At 36.2% G+C, this 18782-nt stretch overlaps 1 protein-coding gene and 1 long non-coding RNA gene across 2 annotated transcripts; one reads left to right on the forward strand and one right to left on the reverse strand.

The window, feature by feature from the left end:
- The first annotated feature begins 1432 nt into the window (after nt 1–1432).
- Nucleotides 1433–2418, forward strand: LOC147286051 (uncharacterized). The gene is made up of 3 exons (XR_015122095.1): nt 1433–1497; nt 2112–2203; nt 2295–2418. It is a non-coding gene; the product is annotated as an uncharacterized LOC147286051 (long non-coding RNA).
- Nucleotides 2419–8276: 5858 nt separating this feature from the next.
- Nucleotides 8277–13177, reverse strand: NAC028 (NAC domain containing protein 28). Its single transcript, XM_086239203.1, has 7 exons — nt 13139–13177; nt 12603–12934; nt 11282–11565; nt 10782–11141; nt 9829–10284; nt 9413–9488; nt 8277–9070 (listed from the first exon to the last, which is right to left on the reverse strand). Exons 2-7 carry the CDS (start codon nt 12757–12759, stop codon nt 8358–8360), a joined length of 2046 nt encoding a protein of 681 aa, XP_086095329.1. The 5' UTR covers nt 12760–12934; nt 13139–13177; the 3' UTR covers nt 8277–8357.
- Nucleotides 13178–18782: the final 5605 nt, after the last annotated feature.

Consider the following 18782-nt stretch of genomic DNA (forward strand, 5'->3'; position numbering starts at 1 on the left):
TCGTCTCCCTCTCCTCTTTCCTCTTCTGGTCTTCGTCGATCCAAACACCCAGCCATCAAAATGATTCAAAGTTACACAAAACGCCCCTTTCGCTGTCGATTTCACTATTCCGGCGATGGAGGCATGTCAAACTACTCCCATCTTCACCTCCTCGTTGCTCTGAGTTTATGGGTGCTTTCAGATCATCTCGACGACCACCCTAGCCGCGACCACTCTCTTCATTTTCCGGCGACATCAATCAGCCAGATCTACTCAACCCAAGCCCAGAAACAAACAGGTTTCTTTGTTTTTTTTTTTTTTAGAATTTCTCTATTTAGTTTTATCTGTCTTCATTCATGTTTTTTATATAAAAATTTTGATTTGGGCTATGCCATGGCCCATTCCAAAAATTCCTCTGTTTAAAATCCTGAACTTCTTCACTTCAAGTACAGTTCTTGTCCAGTCATGGCAACAACCTTTTGAAATCCATTTTTAGTTGCTTTCTTGTTGTTTGTGTGGGTGTGTGTACGCGGACTAGTCTCCAACACCCTCTAATTGTATCAACATAATACTTGTCAGGTACTCGGAGGACTCTGCAAATTTTGCCAGCTTCGGGTTCATTTATGTTGAAAGTGTTGGTGGATCAAATACTGAGCCGCCCAAATGAGGAGAATTTTCACTCAATTAAGCCCTACATTTGTGAAATTAGTTAAGGGCTAAACCACATTTTTTTTCTGCAGGAGCTCTTTCAGCTTCATGCATGTATGTACTGCTAGCCTTCTCATTATGGATTTGCAATGATGCTTCTTTATTTATGAATTCAAGTAGAAAATTTGCTAATTTCAATTTAATTCATTGTGCTTCTTTGCAAATGAGCCCAGTCTTTCTCTCTATGTTTTTCTTGCTTTTTTTTTTTTTTACTTTTATTTATTTATTTATTTATGTTGCTTCATATCTTTATTAGTTTACGAGAAAAAGGAAGGAAATAGTGGATTGCTCTTTTAGAAATAGAGACATTTGAGCTTTTATCAGTTTTTCTCTATAGACGTGTGTGTATAGCAAATTCGCTAAAACAACTTTCACTTCCTTTATAACACTTGTAAAATAGGTACATCCCTGGTTAGTTATGCAACATGGAATACTTGTAATTGAAAGACAAAATTCTATGATCATACTTGTAATTTTTTTTTTTCTATCCATAGAATATTCATTTATTTATTTTGATGTTGAGTGATTGATTACTAGCCTGTGCATACACAATCTCACAGGGGCAATTCTCTCACATGGGCACATAACCAGGTTGCTTTCCTTGTAAGTCTATACCATTAGACAAGTTTTGTTTCTTCCTTTTGGTTTCTTTTGTAGGGGTGACTTACTCTTTTAATTCAATTACCATATTGCAGACCTCTATTGGCTTTGCTATGTTTCTTTTTATGGTTAACATGACTTTTAAGCTTTTACCTCAACCTGATTCTCTGGATCATCTAACTTGGATCTTCGAAGACTTGTACAGAAATTGTAAGTTTTTTTTTCGCAAGTGTAAATGTAAATTTCACTTTCTTTGTTGAATTTATTATTGATGTGACCCTTGTATACCATTGATGGTTATGACTGTTTACAGTAATACATTGAGAGACTCTTGGGTCAATTGAGTTATGACATATAATTGAGGAAGAAAATTTTGAACAATTTGAGAACTAAGTAGGTTTCATTTACACACTCACTTTCATTCACTCTTAATAAAACATTTATTCATTTTATTTTGTTTTTATCTTTATATTTCTTTATGCATTTTATGTTCATACTAGTGTCATGGTGAAATGCTTACAACAACAAGTCTATTTAATTGTCTCTTCCATACATTCTATAGTGCCATGTGTGTTCAATTTGGGGTTTGGTTACTTAAATTTTCAGCTGTTATAGTTTATCTCTTACACGAGTTACTTTATTATTGTGTAAGCAATTTGAGAATATAGGTGTGGTGAATTGTTTGATTATACTGAATGCAAATTGTTTATATAATGTTGGTAATCAATTTGAGAAGTTAGTGACTTAGTGTTGTGAATTTTGTGACTATACTGAATACAAAATGTTTATATAATTATATGTTTTGGTTCTTATTAAAAAAACAGGGGTTGAAGTCATGTGTGAATTAGGATGGTTATCGGTTGCCCAAAATAAACTGCAAACCCTCAAAGGAATTTAAGGACTTTCTAAGCTCACTGTAAGTACTCACATTCTTTTTTTTTTTTCATATTTTTGTGGTACAATCCAACAAATTTCATTTTGTAGTTATGTGAGCTTTACATTACTAGTAGGATCTTGAGCTTGGTGTAGGGGATCCAGAAGAGGATGACACTGAAGGGGATGATAGTGCTGTAAAGTGGATTATTTTGTTTTTGTGAATGTGGTGGGGGGTGTGAATTTAGGTTGGTGAACAAAGATCAGTATAAGGATGTAGTTTTCTGCTTAAGTGTATTGTACATCAACACATTTGGAACACTAGAGGTGTTTTGTAATGGATGATCTCTATGTTATATACATGTAATTGCTTTTGGATCAACTTCTGAGTTTTCTTGTGTATGAATTACTGCATTATTATCTTGTTCTTTAATTGGTTAGCAAGAAGCACATTTGGAAACCATGTCCAAAGCTACATTAGGTCCAATCAAATTTTAATTCTGCTATGCATATGGATGTTACAAACAAAACCATTTTCAATTTGGAAATCCTTATTTGTTAAGCAACTCCATTTTGCAGTAGCTGCCAACTCTCCTATTCAAACCAATATCCCAACTAATTTGTAAGTGTAGCCTAAGAATAGCACTGACTAATACATTAGTTTCTATTGTGGCTGTCAACTCACTGTCAGACATCAGATTACACAGCCACCTTACCAAAACAGGTGGTGCAAAAAGTCTTTAGCGACCCCAACCCCTACATCCTTTGGCTTAAGTGTTGCTGCACAGTTGCTAATTGATTGTGCAACTCTAAATGGTTGTTTAGTGGGCAATAGAGCTAGGAAAAAAAAGGTTGGGGTTGTTCTGTTTTCTTGTAGTGTTTGATGAATGGAATTCGAAAGTACTTAGTTGGAGTAGGACTGTTGACATACACGGAGTTAGTAGAAGCAGTTTTGGCTTGAAAAGCACAAATATGAGAGATTTATGTAGGAAAAGAAGTTGGTTGGAAATACCAAGAAAGAAAAATTATGTTTTCATTGTAAAGAGAGTGGACATTTTGGAAGCAAGTGGTTAATCAAGATGGATAAAGACATGCACCTGTTGTTGAGAAAAGAAGAATGTTCATGTAAGAGGAGCAATCTAAGGACGTAAACCACACTTGGAATGACTTTGCACCTTTAAGTTGGAATTTTATTGGTTTCATTTGCATTTGTTTAATTGTTGTATGCTTACTTGGTTGATGATGTTATCCGTATCCTGGATTAAGATGAAATTGATTTTGTGGTATCTCGTGTAAGTTGAATTTATTTTTTTAAGGCTTCATGAGTGATTAGAAAATTTCTCATGTTGGGAATTGTAACTTGGTTACTTGAAAAGTTTGAAGTACCTACAAGAGTTTTGAAAGAGTTACAAGAACAATTGAAGAACATCGCAATTGAAAAGGGAAATGGACTTTTGTTGGGAACACTATGAGGAATTGTAACACTAATCAAGAGTTTGAATGTAAATGTGATTATGACTACTATTTGTTTGATATTAGTCATTGTGACTTTGTGATTTTGAACGTTAATTTCTTATGAAAAATGTCTCTTATGTCGTTATAGTCAATAAAGAATATCTCTTATTTCGTTATAATCAATATATCACTACATGTATATAATTTTACATACTATATCCAGCCTCATATGTACAGTAGTTCTACTAAATTCACTAATTAATCTGATAAGCATTAATAAATTGAACACTTACACCAATAAAGGTATATAAGTTGACAATATCTAATAGACTTATACCTGTGTCGGTGTCAAATTTTTGTACCACAACAAACTCATATGTATATTAACCAAATTCAGCAGTATTTATGTTGTCAGTTGGCTCCTTCTACCTATTTCCTTTGTGTTGAAGCCTTTACCGATCTATCTTCATAGCTAATTTTTGCTACTGTCTAATTGTTCTTGCTTTGAGTTATGAGGGCTGCAACCTCTAAGCATAGAAAACAACTTGATTATGCAGATGCCTACAAGCACAATGCTTGTAGCAATGCTGCCAAAAAAAAAAAACACCTTGTTAATTTTGGTCCGTTTGCACCACCCATGCCAATACTCGGTCCACCTATTGTTGTAAATGAATCTTACATGAACGACCACTTGGTTGACATAATAATAATTCCTTCGGATCAACTATATTTCAACAATGACACCTGTTTTGAAAACTTGTCTCCATTACATTATGAAAAACCCAACAACTACCAACCCTTCCCTCACTACTTTGAACCACCCAATTTGCCAACAGTTCATGTCCAATTTCCAAACCCCATGGTTAGCATTTTGTGTCATCTGTATGATGTCGTGGCAGCTGACAATATATTGTCTGCTAATTCCCCATATATGGCCCCTGCTATCCTACCACCATTTGTTAACAACTTTGGCTATGTTGGATCTGCATCTCCCAATAACTGATGACAACGCTACTGCAAGGAGGAAAGGATATATGTTGTGCAAAGAAGTCCAAACGCTGCCCTGAATGCACCATTTGTACATATGTACATGATGCAATTGCTTGCCAATGGCTTAAGGGGAAACACCAAAATGCAGCCAAGGTTCTTCCTTCACATGGTGTCGATCTATCAACCCTTTTTGTTCCTGATTCATTTCCATCCTCAATTGAAGTTGATCCCTTAACACTAATGGCCCGCGGGCCGTGGGACGTGCCCAGTCTAAGTATTAACTATATGGGCCGGCCCGGCCCGTTTGACACCCTTACCTTTTAAGTAGATAAAACATAAATGGATATAAACTATAACTAAATTTAAAGTGAGGGGCGTGCAAGTAAAAACCATTCAAACTCTAACTCACATGACTCTAAATAAGACAAATTTTTTTTATTTGAATACCTAGAAGATAAGGAAACATATTGAAAAATATCTTCAATCAATAATGAACAATAAGAGCGCTAAATGACAACAATTTTGCCGCGTAATAGTGTTTGCCTCAAATTTCTATGGCCATGTATCATGTAAGTTGTGGATCAAGGAAACCACGTCCTTCAAATTTGCGTTGGGCGTGCCAGTACACGGCCGAGAGGCCGGGTGCACAAAAGATAGGTTTCGCGAAACTGACTTCCGGTTAGGCGATCCTGAACCGATGAAGGAACACCCCTCGGTTACAAAGGCTTTAATGTCTTGACTGCAAGGATTTAGGGTAGATGGGCCGTATTAGGTGTGATGGTGATGCGGTATGAAAATGTGTATGTGAGAGTGGCAAGTGTGAAATCAAAGATCAAGTAGATAACAATCAAGGATAAAATCAAAACTTAAACGATTATCTTCGATATTAATTGTAATAATGCGTGTATGAAATATAAATCGCATAATCTAAACTACTTTAATATAAGAAATCAAGAAATCCAGAAGTCTCAGGTGACAAGAATGCGATCCCCTCCCCCCCGCCCCCCCCAAAAAAAACTATTATGCTCATCCCATGAGTCTTTCGGGGTAGCTGGACTAGGTGGGTCCAACAACTCCAAGAAACGAGGATGCCGATGTAGGAGACAAATAACAAACTCATCCGGGGAACAACTCTCTAAGTTGTAAAATATGGGAAGTATTCCTTAACCTTTAGACCGAGAGTGGGGAGAGTAAGAATTCCTTCGCCTAAAACTTTGTGAGAAAAATGAATCACATCAAGAAGACCCATTTGAGGGAAGTAAATTTGGAGCCACAATTGGAAAAGCCATATTGGCCCCGAAGTTCGATGATCCATAGAATCATTATTGGCTATCTTCCACAGACCGCGGTAGAGGTCGGAAAGCACAATGGGGCCAAGAGCTACGGGAATTCCGGTGGCCAACAATTCGGCCAAAGATTGAGACTCCATGGTCATTATGCCGCTACCAGTACAAAAGACGTATTTGCACAACCAAACTTGCAAAAATGCAACTTGTTCCTTCCTTGTTCGAGATGGTCATGGAGGCCTTGGCATTGATCTTCACAAATGTCACATAATTCTTAGCCTTTTTGCTTAAGTAATCAAGTTTCTCTTTGTTTTTAGAAAGCGTCGTTGCACTAACATTTACTCCATATGGCTGAAAACCCACGATTGCGGCCAAGTCCAAGAGGGTGTGTGTCATCATCTCAAAGTGTTGGTGCAGGTGGACCAAAAGCATAAGGCGGCCGAAATTAGTGCCCGATCACACTCAAAACGGCTATGGTAGCAAAACTTTAATGCATCGTATATCGCATGTTGAATCCATAGTGGTTTGCAAGTCTTCTCTAGTCGCTTAAACCAACGATTTCAATCCATGTTCGGAACCCCGTTTGTTTTCTTAGGCTTCATAGGTAATGGCCAACATTTAAATGGTCTAGTTGCTTCTTACCCATGCTAATTAAGAGATTCATGGCAAAAAATAGGAGAATCTTGTTTCGGAGAAGGCATGACCTTGGCAACAATGTTAGGAATAGGGCCATGAAAATAAGGGCCTTGCTCCGCTACAATAGATGACACAATCTTCGAGCTCATCAACCCAATCTTCCTCTCACGAATGCGATCATTGCAAGTGTGCTCATTATTCAATGTCCGAATGTAAAAGAACCCATTGGTTGGATCGACACAATGATGCATACACCTTCCAATTACACCCGTCTAAACTTTTCTTGGAACACACTGCCGTTACTCACTCCTTCTCATTTTTAGTGTACACAAATTGGAACCCCTTCTCAACTGCATATTTGAGTAACTTATGCCTGAAATCAATGACACCACCAATGATTTTTTGGCCAACGCTATGGATATAGGTTCTCCAAGGTAGGGACAAATAGGTGCGACCAAAAAGTGTTGATATGTCCCCAAATACTCGTTCTCATAAATAGAATTACCCCCTTCACAGCTTAGACCTTGCAACGCCAAATCCACACCACAAATTTGAGATAACACAGTTTTAGAAATACTAATAGTAACAACAGTTTTTTTTATCATTAATCAATGACAAAAAAAAAAAAAAAAGCACTCGCACATCCTGGTCACATTGCAGCACACATGATGGATAGTTTGCAACAAGGTATGACATCTCAAAGGCTCCAACTATCAGCTCATCAAACCTTTAGCATATTTCATACCACAATATATTGCAGAAAACTAGTGTCTGCATAAAATGGAATGGCAACAGTCTTGTCCTTGAAAATGCATCTTCCGATGACAAGACCCTCCATTACCTACAAGCAAACCAAAAGTAGAATTATCATGTATTTCTTGCGAGAAGACTTTATATTACAACATAAAAAAAAAACAAGAACTTTCTAATTAACCATGTGAAATTTATCATTCATATATCATAACTGGTTTTCAAAAGCAATACAACAAATGTCTAGGACAACATAAAATTACAAAATGTGGAAATCTGAGGCACGTACCTATAGAACAAAAAAAAAATCTACAACAATTAAGACACCTACTCTAGCAAATAGTCTGATAAATCATATATCTATTAATCTAACCTACACCTGGGTTATTTCACCTGCAATATGTTTCATAGATTTTCTATAATTCTTGTTAGTCCTATTTTTTTATTTTGAAAATTTGTTCGACAGTAATATATATACGTAGTCACATTTTTTGTCTGTGCAGAAGCAAATAAATGCATTCTACGTGGCTATTTTAATACTGACTCTGATGCTGGTCCCTATTTTCTATTTGATATATAGTTTATGTCTTTTGTAGAGAGATGAGAATGGGAACACAAGAGGTAAGGCGCATCTCAAAAGTTGGGCAGAAAGAAAAAACTTTAGAGGCATGGGTATCGATCCCACAATTTTTTTACATCAAATAAGACACCTACTCAAGCTAGGGGTCACCAAAAAGCCCAAGGCCCAAAGCCCACCCGAAGCTCGCTCGGCCCATTGGGCTTGAAGCCCGATCTGGCCTGAAATTTGGGTCGGGCCGAATAGTCATTTGGCTGGGCTTGGAAAAATATAGTTAAATTTGGAAAAATAGATGAAAACAAAGAAACAAATAAAAGAAAGAAGAAAGTTCCATTACTATAAATCATCAATATCAAATAGTACATAATTTGTTGTCAATGTATAATAAATACAATTATAATGAGATAATTAAACAACTTGTATAGCTATATGGGTTAGGCTGATTTATCCCCCCTCCCAAACAAACAACTATTGTTAGAACTCAAATAATTAAATTCAGAAATTCAAGACGTAATTATATTGTGGTTAGCCCACATGGTACAAAGAGCCAAAGAAACAGTGAGGAAAATCCCTATCTTCTTCAGAAACACACTACAACTATTCCCACCTCTTATATTAACCAAGCAAACCTTTTTCTTCTTCTTCTTGACAATCGTAAAGGAATCATCTTTTTCTTGAGTGGTTGTGGTTGCAGTAGTGAAGCCATCCAAGACCAATTTCTCATCTTGAACCATATGTTGATCATCCCCAACATAAATGATGTGCATTAATAGAAGTGTGACAGCAAAAACGACGGCGTTTGTAATTTTCCTCCATGGCTTTGTTGATTTGGTGGCAATTCCCACAAACTTTTCTGTCACAAAAGCCTTGAAACTCCCAAAGAAAAGACCACCATTCTCTGACTGTGTATGGGCTTTCTCTACCAAGAAGTTTTGGGCCAACACTGGGCTTAGATGGACCTTGACTGTCTGTGAAGGCATTAGCTGGTGAAAGAATGTCTCGGCCACCTGACGAGTGGAGACAAACATTCCATGATTGACTTTGATTTCTTCAATGACTTCGAAGCTTGGAGAAGGGGAATAGTCATCGAGGTTGCCATCATGGAGAAAGTTCTCATTTGGGTCTTCGTTGATGAATCCAAGTGAGAAGTCATTTGTCTCGCTATCAGTGAATTCCTTGATCATGCTATTATGATCATGCCCATCTTCTCCTGCAACTGATCTTTTTTCTCAGTGAAAGGAATTGATAGCTCAAAAATACAAAGGAAAATGATACAGATATCACATTTTTAGGAGAAACACTTGGATGAGACCACTTTATCAGCATGATGACTTGGTTTACAAGTTTTTCTTTATTTTAGAGCATATTAGCTGCCACATGACGTGGCAATTAATGCGTATGTACTTATTACATCAGTTATACATTATTGTCAACTGTTAACTAATACATTGTAGTCAATTAATGTAGTTAAAAAATGGAGTTCATTTAACATTATTCTGAAAAAAAAATGCAATAATCGATCAGTTGGGAAAGAAAAAAGTAGAACTCTTGTGCATACCTTGAACATCATGCTCTTCCCTTCGAAAACTTGAAATGTTTTCTATTGGAACTATCTTGTGTTGTTCCGTGAAACTCTATCAATTTCAAAAAAGGAAAATGTATATTAATACCGCTAGCTCTGCATTGAACTACAAGCACTGCATTTTTAATAATTAGGTCTTACTTGATGCATAACAAGTGAGATTTATAATTAAGTAAAAACTTAGGGTAATACTCTCTGGTAGACATTTTAGCATCTTAGGACACTTATATTGTCATATTATGAATTTAGATTATACGTTCAGGTAAAACTTAACATTGTCTATTAATAACCCAAATTCACAATTTAACAACATAAATATCATATGTTGGCAGATTATTTGGCAAGAGAAAGTTTCAGTTATAATAAGTTGACCGAACATTAAATTAAGGTACCTTGATCTCCAGATCTTTGTCTGACATTCCTACCCATCTTAGGTTCTCGGCTGTATTGTCTGTCCCGAAATCAACATCCTCCAGATCTCCAATCTCGATTGCTCTTGTATATGAATTTAATTCCCATGATTTATCCACATATCTTATGTCATTAATCTGATTATAATGAGCTTCTCTGTCGACCATAAAGCTAAAATCACTGACTGCAGGAGCATAGTTTCCACCCCATGTGTGGTCAACTTCAAGATTATTGGACTGATTTATCATTTCTTGAGAAACATGGGCAACTGAGAGAATTTCCTGCAGAGCATCAGTTTCACTTGTGCTTTCAAGTGCAGGATTTGAATATTGCTGAGTTCTGAAGTCGGTACGTCCAACTTGAGGGAAATCCTCTACTTCTAATGGAGGAAGTGAGAGCCGATGCTGCAGCCTTGCACACTCTAAGGCTATGTCAACCTGCAAGTAAACAAAGAAAATGGTGTGAGGACTATATATACACATATATGAATTGATATTGCACACTCTATTAATTGCACACTCTCATGAATGCATCTTATCATATTCTACATTTAGACCATACATTCAATAAAACTACATCAACCTAATCAATATTTATGGATGACATATAAGTATATATTATATGTTCTGACTATCTTATAAAAAAATTAAATTCCGATTAATGAATAAAGGATATATATAATTGATAAGGTTAATTTGTTCTTTCATAGGAAAATTAAATGTCATGTTCTCAAATCATCAATATAACCCATTGAACATATGAATTTTCTTAATTTGAATGTATATATTGTTTTAATCTACAACTAATTGATAATATAACATGTCAAAATATTAGACAAAAAAAATTACCCAAATTTTGTGCATAATATTTAAGCGCTTAATAGTGAAAAAAAAAAAAAAAATATATATATATATATATATATATATATATATACCTTAGATGGAGGGTACGACATGTTTCCATGATTGGGAAATGAAGGAAATGATGATGGAAAGTTGAATGCCTCTTTTGACAAGAACTGTGTCCATTTCCCATGGTCTCTTCTTCTACCCATATCAAGCTGTGAGGATGTATGAACCATGTTTGGTGAGGAAGAGCATACGTTATTCATTGCCATCGGATAACTGGAGCTCTCAAAATCTTCACACCTTCCATCAGAGTAAAGTTCAACACTAGATGAGTGGTCACTTGTAAGCTGATTATAATTGGTAGTACCACTTGTGCTGCCATAATGCTCTCCTATCTTTGGCCCAGTTGCACTCTTCTTAAAAATACGACAAAGCGCATATGCATCCTGAGTATATATGTATGATTTAGTAAACAAGATTATTAGGTCATTAAATTTGAGTTGAAGCTCAAAAGTACGTAAATTAAAAATGAAAAATATTGAAACGAATGCATATATATGCATATATGAGAGAGAAAGAAAAGAACCTGAACCTGCAAGCCATGTGCAGTTTCACATTCCCTCTCGTCCAGGCGATATTCATGCATAACCCAATCAGTTCGGATGCCGTGGGGTGCCCTCCCTCTGTAATAAACTAGGGTTTTCTTCATGCCTACGGATCGCGTCTGTGAGTTTACTTTCCGGTCCTTTCCGGTGGCCTTCCAGTATCCGGCTTTGGTTGCCCGATTCGTCCTTGATCCGTTCGGGTACTTCCGATCTCGAGGGCTGAAGAAATACCACTCCAGATCTTTGCTCGGTAATAATGACTTTCCTGTATTGGTTAAACTAGTTATTATAGGAGCAACTTTATTATTACTAGCTGACAGTTCGATGACATATAAATTGCTTCATCAAATGATGATCACATATAAGTATAATTACCACCCAATGACAAAAGCAGATAGAAGCATCACCTTTCAGAGATGCTATTTTTACCTTTTTGACTCCATTTATCGATCATCAAGATTACTGAATTTAGCTGTACGTTTCTTTAAGAACTTGTAAGTGAAACCATTATATATATATATATATATGTATATATATTGTTGCTTTCAAGGTCTCTGTAACCCAGAAGCTCTCTCTTGAACACGTCACTCACAAGTTTGATTAAAAACCATAAAATATTATAAATGAATTTAAAAGGATACATATGAAGGAAGAAGTGCATGGAAAGCGCGCATTGATTGTAACTCATATATATACCTCTCGCGCACACAAAGCAATCCTTTTCCTTTTCCATGCAACAATTAAGCTTTTTGACTTGGGTCTCTCTCTCTCTCCCATATATCTTTGTCTCACATGCACTATATATAAAACTTGGTGTTCACAACAGGAACCCTAAAGATGGTGGGGACCATGTGTTGGTCGGTGTTTGAACTACTTTTTGCTCTAGAACCTAATTACCTAACATTATCAAAAAAGCCTTATGGGACATTAAGTTAATACTAATCAAAAGCTTGGCATATTTGACTAATATATAAGTAAAGCAAAGTAAACAAATTCATTGTTAAGTAGTTTCCCATAAAAGCATAGTTAAACAAAGAGAAGGATAAGCATGCCTAAAGGACGTTTGAATACCATCAGCGCTAGTCATCTTGTGAGATCATATTTAGAAAAAGGTGCTATCGATTTGGCACATGGGTCTCTTGTTATCAATATCTGGTGCCCAAATCAATGTAAAACATTCATATACCAATCAATATATAATTAAATAGTTATACAAAAAAAAAAAAAAAAAAAGAGAGTAAGAAAAACATGCAAAAGAAAAAAATAAGAAGCCCACTACAACAATATGAAATCAGGAAATACCTGGTAAGTCCCAAGGTTCACACTTGTAGAGGTCAACTTCAGGGATGACCTCTAATTCGATCTTACGGCCATTAATCTTCCTTTTCAAGTAGTAAGCAACCAGTTCCTCGTCTGTGGGATGGAACCTAAAACCTGGAGGCAATGAAACAGGAGCCATCTATATATATGATCAACCTTAACACCCTCTCGATCTCTCTCTCTCTCTCTATTTATATATTATGGAACTTCTTATCCTTCTCAATTATATCCTTAACAAAAGCTAGCTAAGAATATGACAACCCTCGTCAACAAAAAAACACGACACTTGCCAAAACCCGACGGTCCACCAACACCTGTAGTAAGAATTAGCCACGAAACCAAATTAGCAGTACTTTTAATTAATAAAACCATGCAACATATGAACGAACATAGAGCTGAGTTTGGTTTTTCATTCAGTTGTATTAATTTAATTACTAAAATAGAAGATATATTACGTACATACATATTATATACGTTGAGACATAGATAGCTAGAGACAGAGACAGAGACAAAGAGACCTTAGCTAGGGAGAAGATCGAAGATGAAGAAGATCCAAAGAAGGGAAGGTAGGGATTGTGTAGAGAGGTATATATGAGAAGGAGAGAGGTGGAATGTGGGGGTTGCTTGGGGGTTTTGTTAATAAGAGGAGAACAAAAAGGCAACCAACGAAAAAGCAAAAAATAAAGATGGGGGAGGTTGCCGCCCCCACCACCCTCACCCACCTCATATATATTTTTTTCCCCTTTAACTTTACATTTGTTTTTCCTCACCCAATCAACATGATCGTGATTCCTCTTATCGTTCTTTGGAAGCTGCTCAATTAATTGCATCTCTCTCTCTCTCTCTCTCTCTCTCTCTCTCTCTCTCTCTCTCTCTCTCTCTCTCTCTCTCTCTCTCTCTCTCTCTCTCTCTCTCTCTCTCTCTCTCTCTCTCTTGTTGATCCCATGCTTCGTTCTTGTCCTTTCTTGGAACCTCTGCTCCACGTGGTGGTTCCTTATTGGAGGCATTACCGGCCCTTTTGTGCAAGTAAGTATCTTTGTTAACGAGAAAGGGCGGAAACGAATTTCGGCGGCGTTGTAACTCAAGACTGTCCTTTTCACATGCTCATTCCCTTGTCCCCCAACTCGATCCTTTCTTTTTCTAATACCCGATACATATTTTTCTTTTGTCTCTTTCTTAATCATTGGTATAAGCTATCCAACGGCCAACTAACACTCTTTACCCTATTCCTAAATCTGAAAACTTCTTCGGACTCGATCGAGTTTAGATCGATCATCTCATCTCGCTCATGTCAATTGAGCTTGATTAGACTTATAGATCAGACTAAACTATATTTTCAATATAAACTCTAAATATTAAATTCAAAATTCAAAATACTTAACTCTAAACTTTAAATTAAACGACTTCTTTCATAACAAGTATTGATCATATACAACTATTACTTTATAAAAAGAGACATATCACGTACACTACTTTTATCTTGATGATCATAAGTATCTCCTTAAATTTCGAAAAAGATATTTTTCACACTTGAAAGGTTTCTCGCACACTCATTATCTAGCTAGCTAGGTTTTATTATATCAACGAATAAAGAAAAATGCTTCTTATTGATTAAATGTAATTTTGGGTTTAATTGGAATTACTAATAGATTATACATATGTACACTATAGTAATGAAACTTAAATCAATCGAACTATAAGGCCTTCCACAATGATTATATGATTTTGATTTTGATGCTTAAAGTGACATATATGACTCCTATTTGAATAGTGTTGAGACTGATTCTTATATATATATATATATATATATTTGTTGTATCCGTAGTAGTTCTAAGAGTGATATCTGAAAGTAACATTATTGTACCAAATTAAATTAGGCCTAATTTTGATTAAGTGGTCATTAATTTTTAATTTATAATTAATGTAATTATTTATGAAAATTATATCAATGTCATTAATTATTTTAATAATATCTTTTAAAAGAGTAAGATATTATATTTATGTACATATTAATTATTTGAAGGCACAAGAATTACTTTGAATTATCTTGTTTGGCCCCTTTTGAATTTTTTCTTCCAGGTGGCCTAGGACGCGCATTGGATAGTGGTTGAAATGTCGGAATGTCCTTAGTTGAGTTGTCTGAATCAGAGTCGTTATTTGGTGTGTCGTCAACGTCGGTGGAGGTGTCTGTATTGGTAACCATTGAAGAACCCTACTTCACAGTGTCTTGCATGTAATAATGGCCATACATGGGGCCATCTCAAACATTTTTTGCCATTTAAATATTTGTAACGAGTACATGCTTGAACCACTTATACAAATTAATGATTCCAAAGAAATTAATAATAAGGTATACAAAGAACATATGTTTTAATTAATTTGTTAAAAAAAACTCACCAAATTGTCACTATTAATGCTACTAGCACACTCTCTATGAACTGTAAGGTAGTATGTCCACATCTTTGTGCAATCATGGCTTATCAACCTAAAATGAGCTTTGAGTATGTCAAGTTGTCGGCCCAATGAGTGGCCTTCGAGATAATTCAATATACTCGATCAACGTGAATTTGTGCCCAAAAAAATTGGGATTTCTTTGACCAAGAATAAGGACGCGATTTCAATGATTTTTCTAGCCAAGCCTTCACGAGATCAATCTCTTCAGCGCTTGCCACAACATACCTTTCTTCCCCATCAATGAAAATACAAAAACTTATGTAAGATTTTTGGAGAGAAAAATATTGATGAATGTGTGAAATTAGATGAAGTGAATGAGAAATATATAGAAAAAATATGAAAATAGCTGTTGGATTCTATGTGATCATTTTCAGAATTTTTTTAAAATTTTTTTTAGATTTGTTTCGCATTTTTTATGTATTTTTATTAATTAAATTGGTTAATTATTACGGGGAATTATTCTTGCCCATTGATCTCCAACAAACAGCTATTAATAGTCGTTGATCTCCCAACAAAAAGCCCAATTCAAATTAAGCCCATTATTTTATTCTGCCACTTTTTGAATTGCAGCCGTTGGATTCCAACAAAATTGCTATCAAGGCCGCTGGTTAGGAACACATACGCGTGGCCCATTTGCGTGTCACCCAAGCCCGGTAAGATGCGAGGCCTAGGTGTAGTGAGTGTCAGCCAGTATGTCGATTGCCTGTCTCCTCTCTGATTTCACACATGGGCCGGGCCCACTTTCTATAGAAAAAAAACTGATTGATGTTCATATTTGTACATAACCAATTATGCTCAGGTGAGATAAAGCTCAATATCTCAGGTCCAGTGTGAGCCTTGATACCTATATTTGAGTCCACTATATTGGAATCAAAATCAAAATCAAGGCTTCAATGTGGAAGCCCTAAGGACCAAATATGTAATTTAACCTTTCAATGACCATCAAAACGACTATAATACCTTTCACATGTGTTGATGTATTGTTATCTATAGAACAGTTGAATAGGGTGCAACAATCTAATGGTGAGCCTACTCGTAAAAAATTCCTTCATACTCAAAGTCAACAAAGGAAGGCTCACATGGTCATTCCTTCCATGCAATCATTAATAAAAATAAGTGTATGTTTGTAAAAATTGAAACTACATGGGGACATAAATGAAAAACAAATTGAACAAAATGTACTAAAAATGTAATTTAGCTAGTTATAGAAGACTTGCTTACTCTATGTTGATGAAGACAAAAAATTTCTCTATCTATTTTTATTTGCCTCAAAATCGCTATGGTCACGTGTCACGTAGGCCACGGATCAAGGAAACCATATGCTTCTAATTTGCGTTTAGGCGTGCTAGTATACGGCCGAGAGGCCAAATGTACGATCGTTGAGTTGTGCGAATCTAACTTCGGGTCAGGCGACCGTGAACCGAGAAAGAAACACCCCTCGATTGCAAGAGTTCTAATGCCTTGGTTGCAAGGACTTATGATAGATGGGCCGTATCTGGTGTGATGGTGATCCAATGAGTGAATGTGAATGTGCGAGTGATGAGTGCAAAATTAAAGTCAAGCAAATAGCAATTAATTGTAAAGACAAAATCAAAACTTAAATGATCTTCGGTATTAATTGTAACTATGCTAGTATGAACCGTAAAACGCATAACCTAAACTATTTTATTCTAAGAAAGCAATAAACTCTAATCATGCAAGAAGTAAAAACATGAATTTGAATCTAAACTATCAATATGCGAATTAAAACAGCATACTTATATAAAAATCACTAAAAACCAAAGAACATAAGCGTTTTGATCCTAAAGTATTGAGAGAAACCATGAGATTTTCTCAAAGACTTGCCTAAAAATTGAAAATTTAAATGAACATAGTAACAACCTATGAAGTTTTGGGGACTCGATGCTCTTGAACTTATGGGATTTTTTCTGGGGATTCAGTGTTTCTTTTGTGATGATACAAGGCCTCTATTTATAGTGGTAAAACCTTAATGGGTGCCTTGGATCCCAAGAGTCCTGATCCTTCCAAGAGTTGTCACGAGTAAGGATCTTGAGGTGTTATGACTCTTGACCTACTTGGACTCTTCGGTTGCTTGGCCTAGTAGAACTTTCCTTCTTTGTCTTGATCTGCTGGGCTCGGCCCTTGTTTCTTGTACTTCTAGAGTTTTATTGCATTCGGGGCAGCCTGATGGATATCATATTAACATTTTCCAACTAGTACAACTATCTGGGCTCTGTGCATGGCCTAGTTCTACAAAAACCCAGACCCATTAGGAAATGCAAATTTCCGGCTCAAACAGTTTTACTCTATTTATTGATTATTAAGTCACATAAAAGTACAATCCTACTTTGTATGGGTTTGCTAGAACTAGTTTTGTTTTCACATTGTATTTTAATAATTGAGTTATTGTTTCGTCATGAAACTATCAATGGGAAGATTGTGAGGGCTAATATATTTAGTGTTAACATATTTCGTATGACATAAATATGATAAAGTGTATCTTTAGTTTAAATCATCCGCTGCTAAAAGTGGTAGATGTGTTCCACCAGATCAGTGGTTCCATCGAACGTCTTGAACTTAGGCTGGGTGAATTTGGCAGGTCTCTTTGCGTTCAAGATCCCCTCCGTATATGGAGATCGGCATATTGTCCTAGCCGCTTCCAAGGCAAGTTCAGAAGAGGTCTTTGTTTTGATATCCTTTACCATCTTTTGGATTATGTCTCTCAGCTCCCCATTCTTTGGTTTCTTCTGATGCCTATGCCCAGATGGGCCCGAACTGTTGCCTCTGTAGCCTCCGTTATCCTCCATTTCGTCTGAACTCTTCTAAGTTGAAGATCCATCGTCAGGTTCTTTCATCCATTCCTTCCCTTTTTTTCCGCTTGTTTCCACCATCCTGCTGTCTCTCATATTTTCCTACCTTCTTCAATGCGTTCTCTGCTATTCTTCTGGTTTGGCAGAGTTCATCGAGCATCTTCCTTATGTACGGAGGTGCATCCCCCGCTCCTTGAGAGTTCCCTGAGTTCTGTTGTTGTGCGATAGGTGACCTCAGGCCGTTCCCATCAAGTCTAATCCTTGTCATTATGTTAATGAACAACTTTTTTTCTAAGAATTCTCATAGATAGCGCCAACTGTTGGACCAAAATCTTCAAGGAAAAATAATTTGGCCTACAGGTGTTGTGGACTTGGAATCGAACCCTCGATCAGTTAATTGGGCTTGAGCTCGTTGTCTGATCTTGGTTTGTTTTTGAATGGTGGAATAGATGGGGTACCTGCAAAAAATACTTCGACGCTCAAATTAGTGTCCCTTCTAGTTACTATATGTTCAGGATTAGTAGATCGGCCCCTTTTCAAAATGATTGTGCTTCTTATTTATAATCAACGACTTCTTGAGAGTAAGCTTGAGAATAAAGCTTACGACATTATGAGCAAGTAACTCTCTCCACGTGTCTTCCATCCTGATGTCTACGCTGAGTTACTTGCTTCTCACGCCCACGTTCACATTTCATTCAATCACGTGGATAAACACAATTTCGTCTTGGGCTTTTCAACAAAATGGGTTATGTTTATCCAATTTCATCTTGGGCTTTTCAACAAAATGGCTTCACATAACCCAAACTTAATTAAATCACTCCAATTGATTCAGCCCAAATGTCCAATTGATTCAGCCCAAATGTCGTTTGATCATTTGATATGATGAATTACCATTTGA

This window comes from Dryas octopetala, chromosome 4, assembly GCF_963921425.1.
Source record: "Dryas octopetala chromosome 4, drDryOcto1.1, whole genome shotgun sequence".
NCBI classification, from domain to species: domain Eukaryota; kingdom Viridiplantae; phylum Streptophyta; class Magnoliopsida; order Rosales; family Rosaceae; genus Dryas; species Dryas octopetala.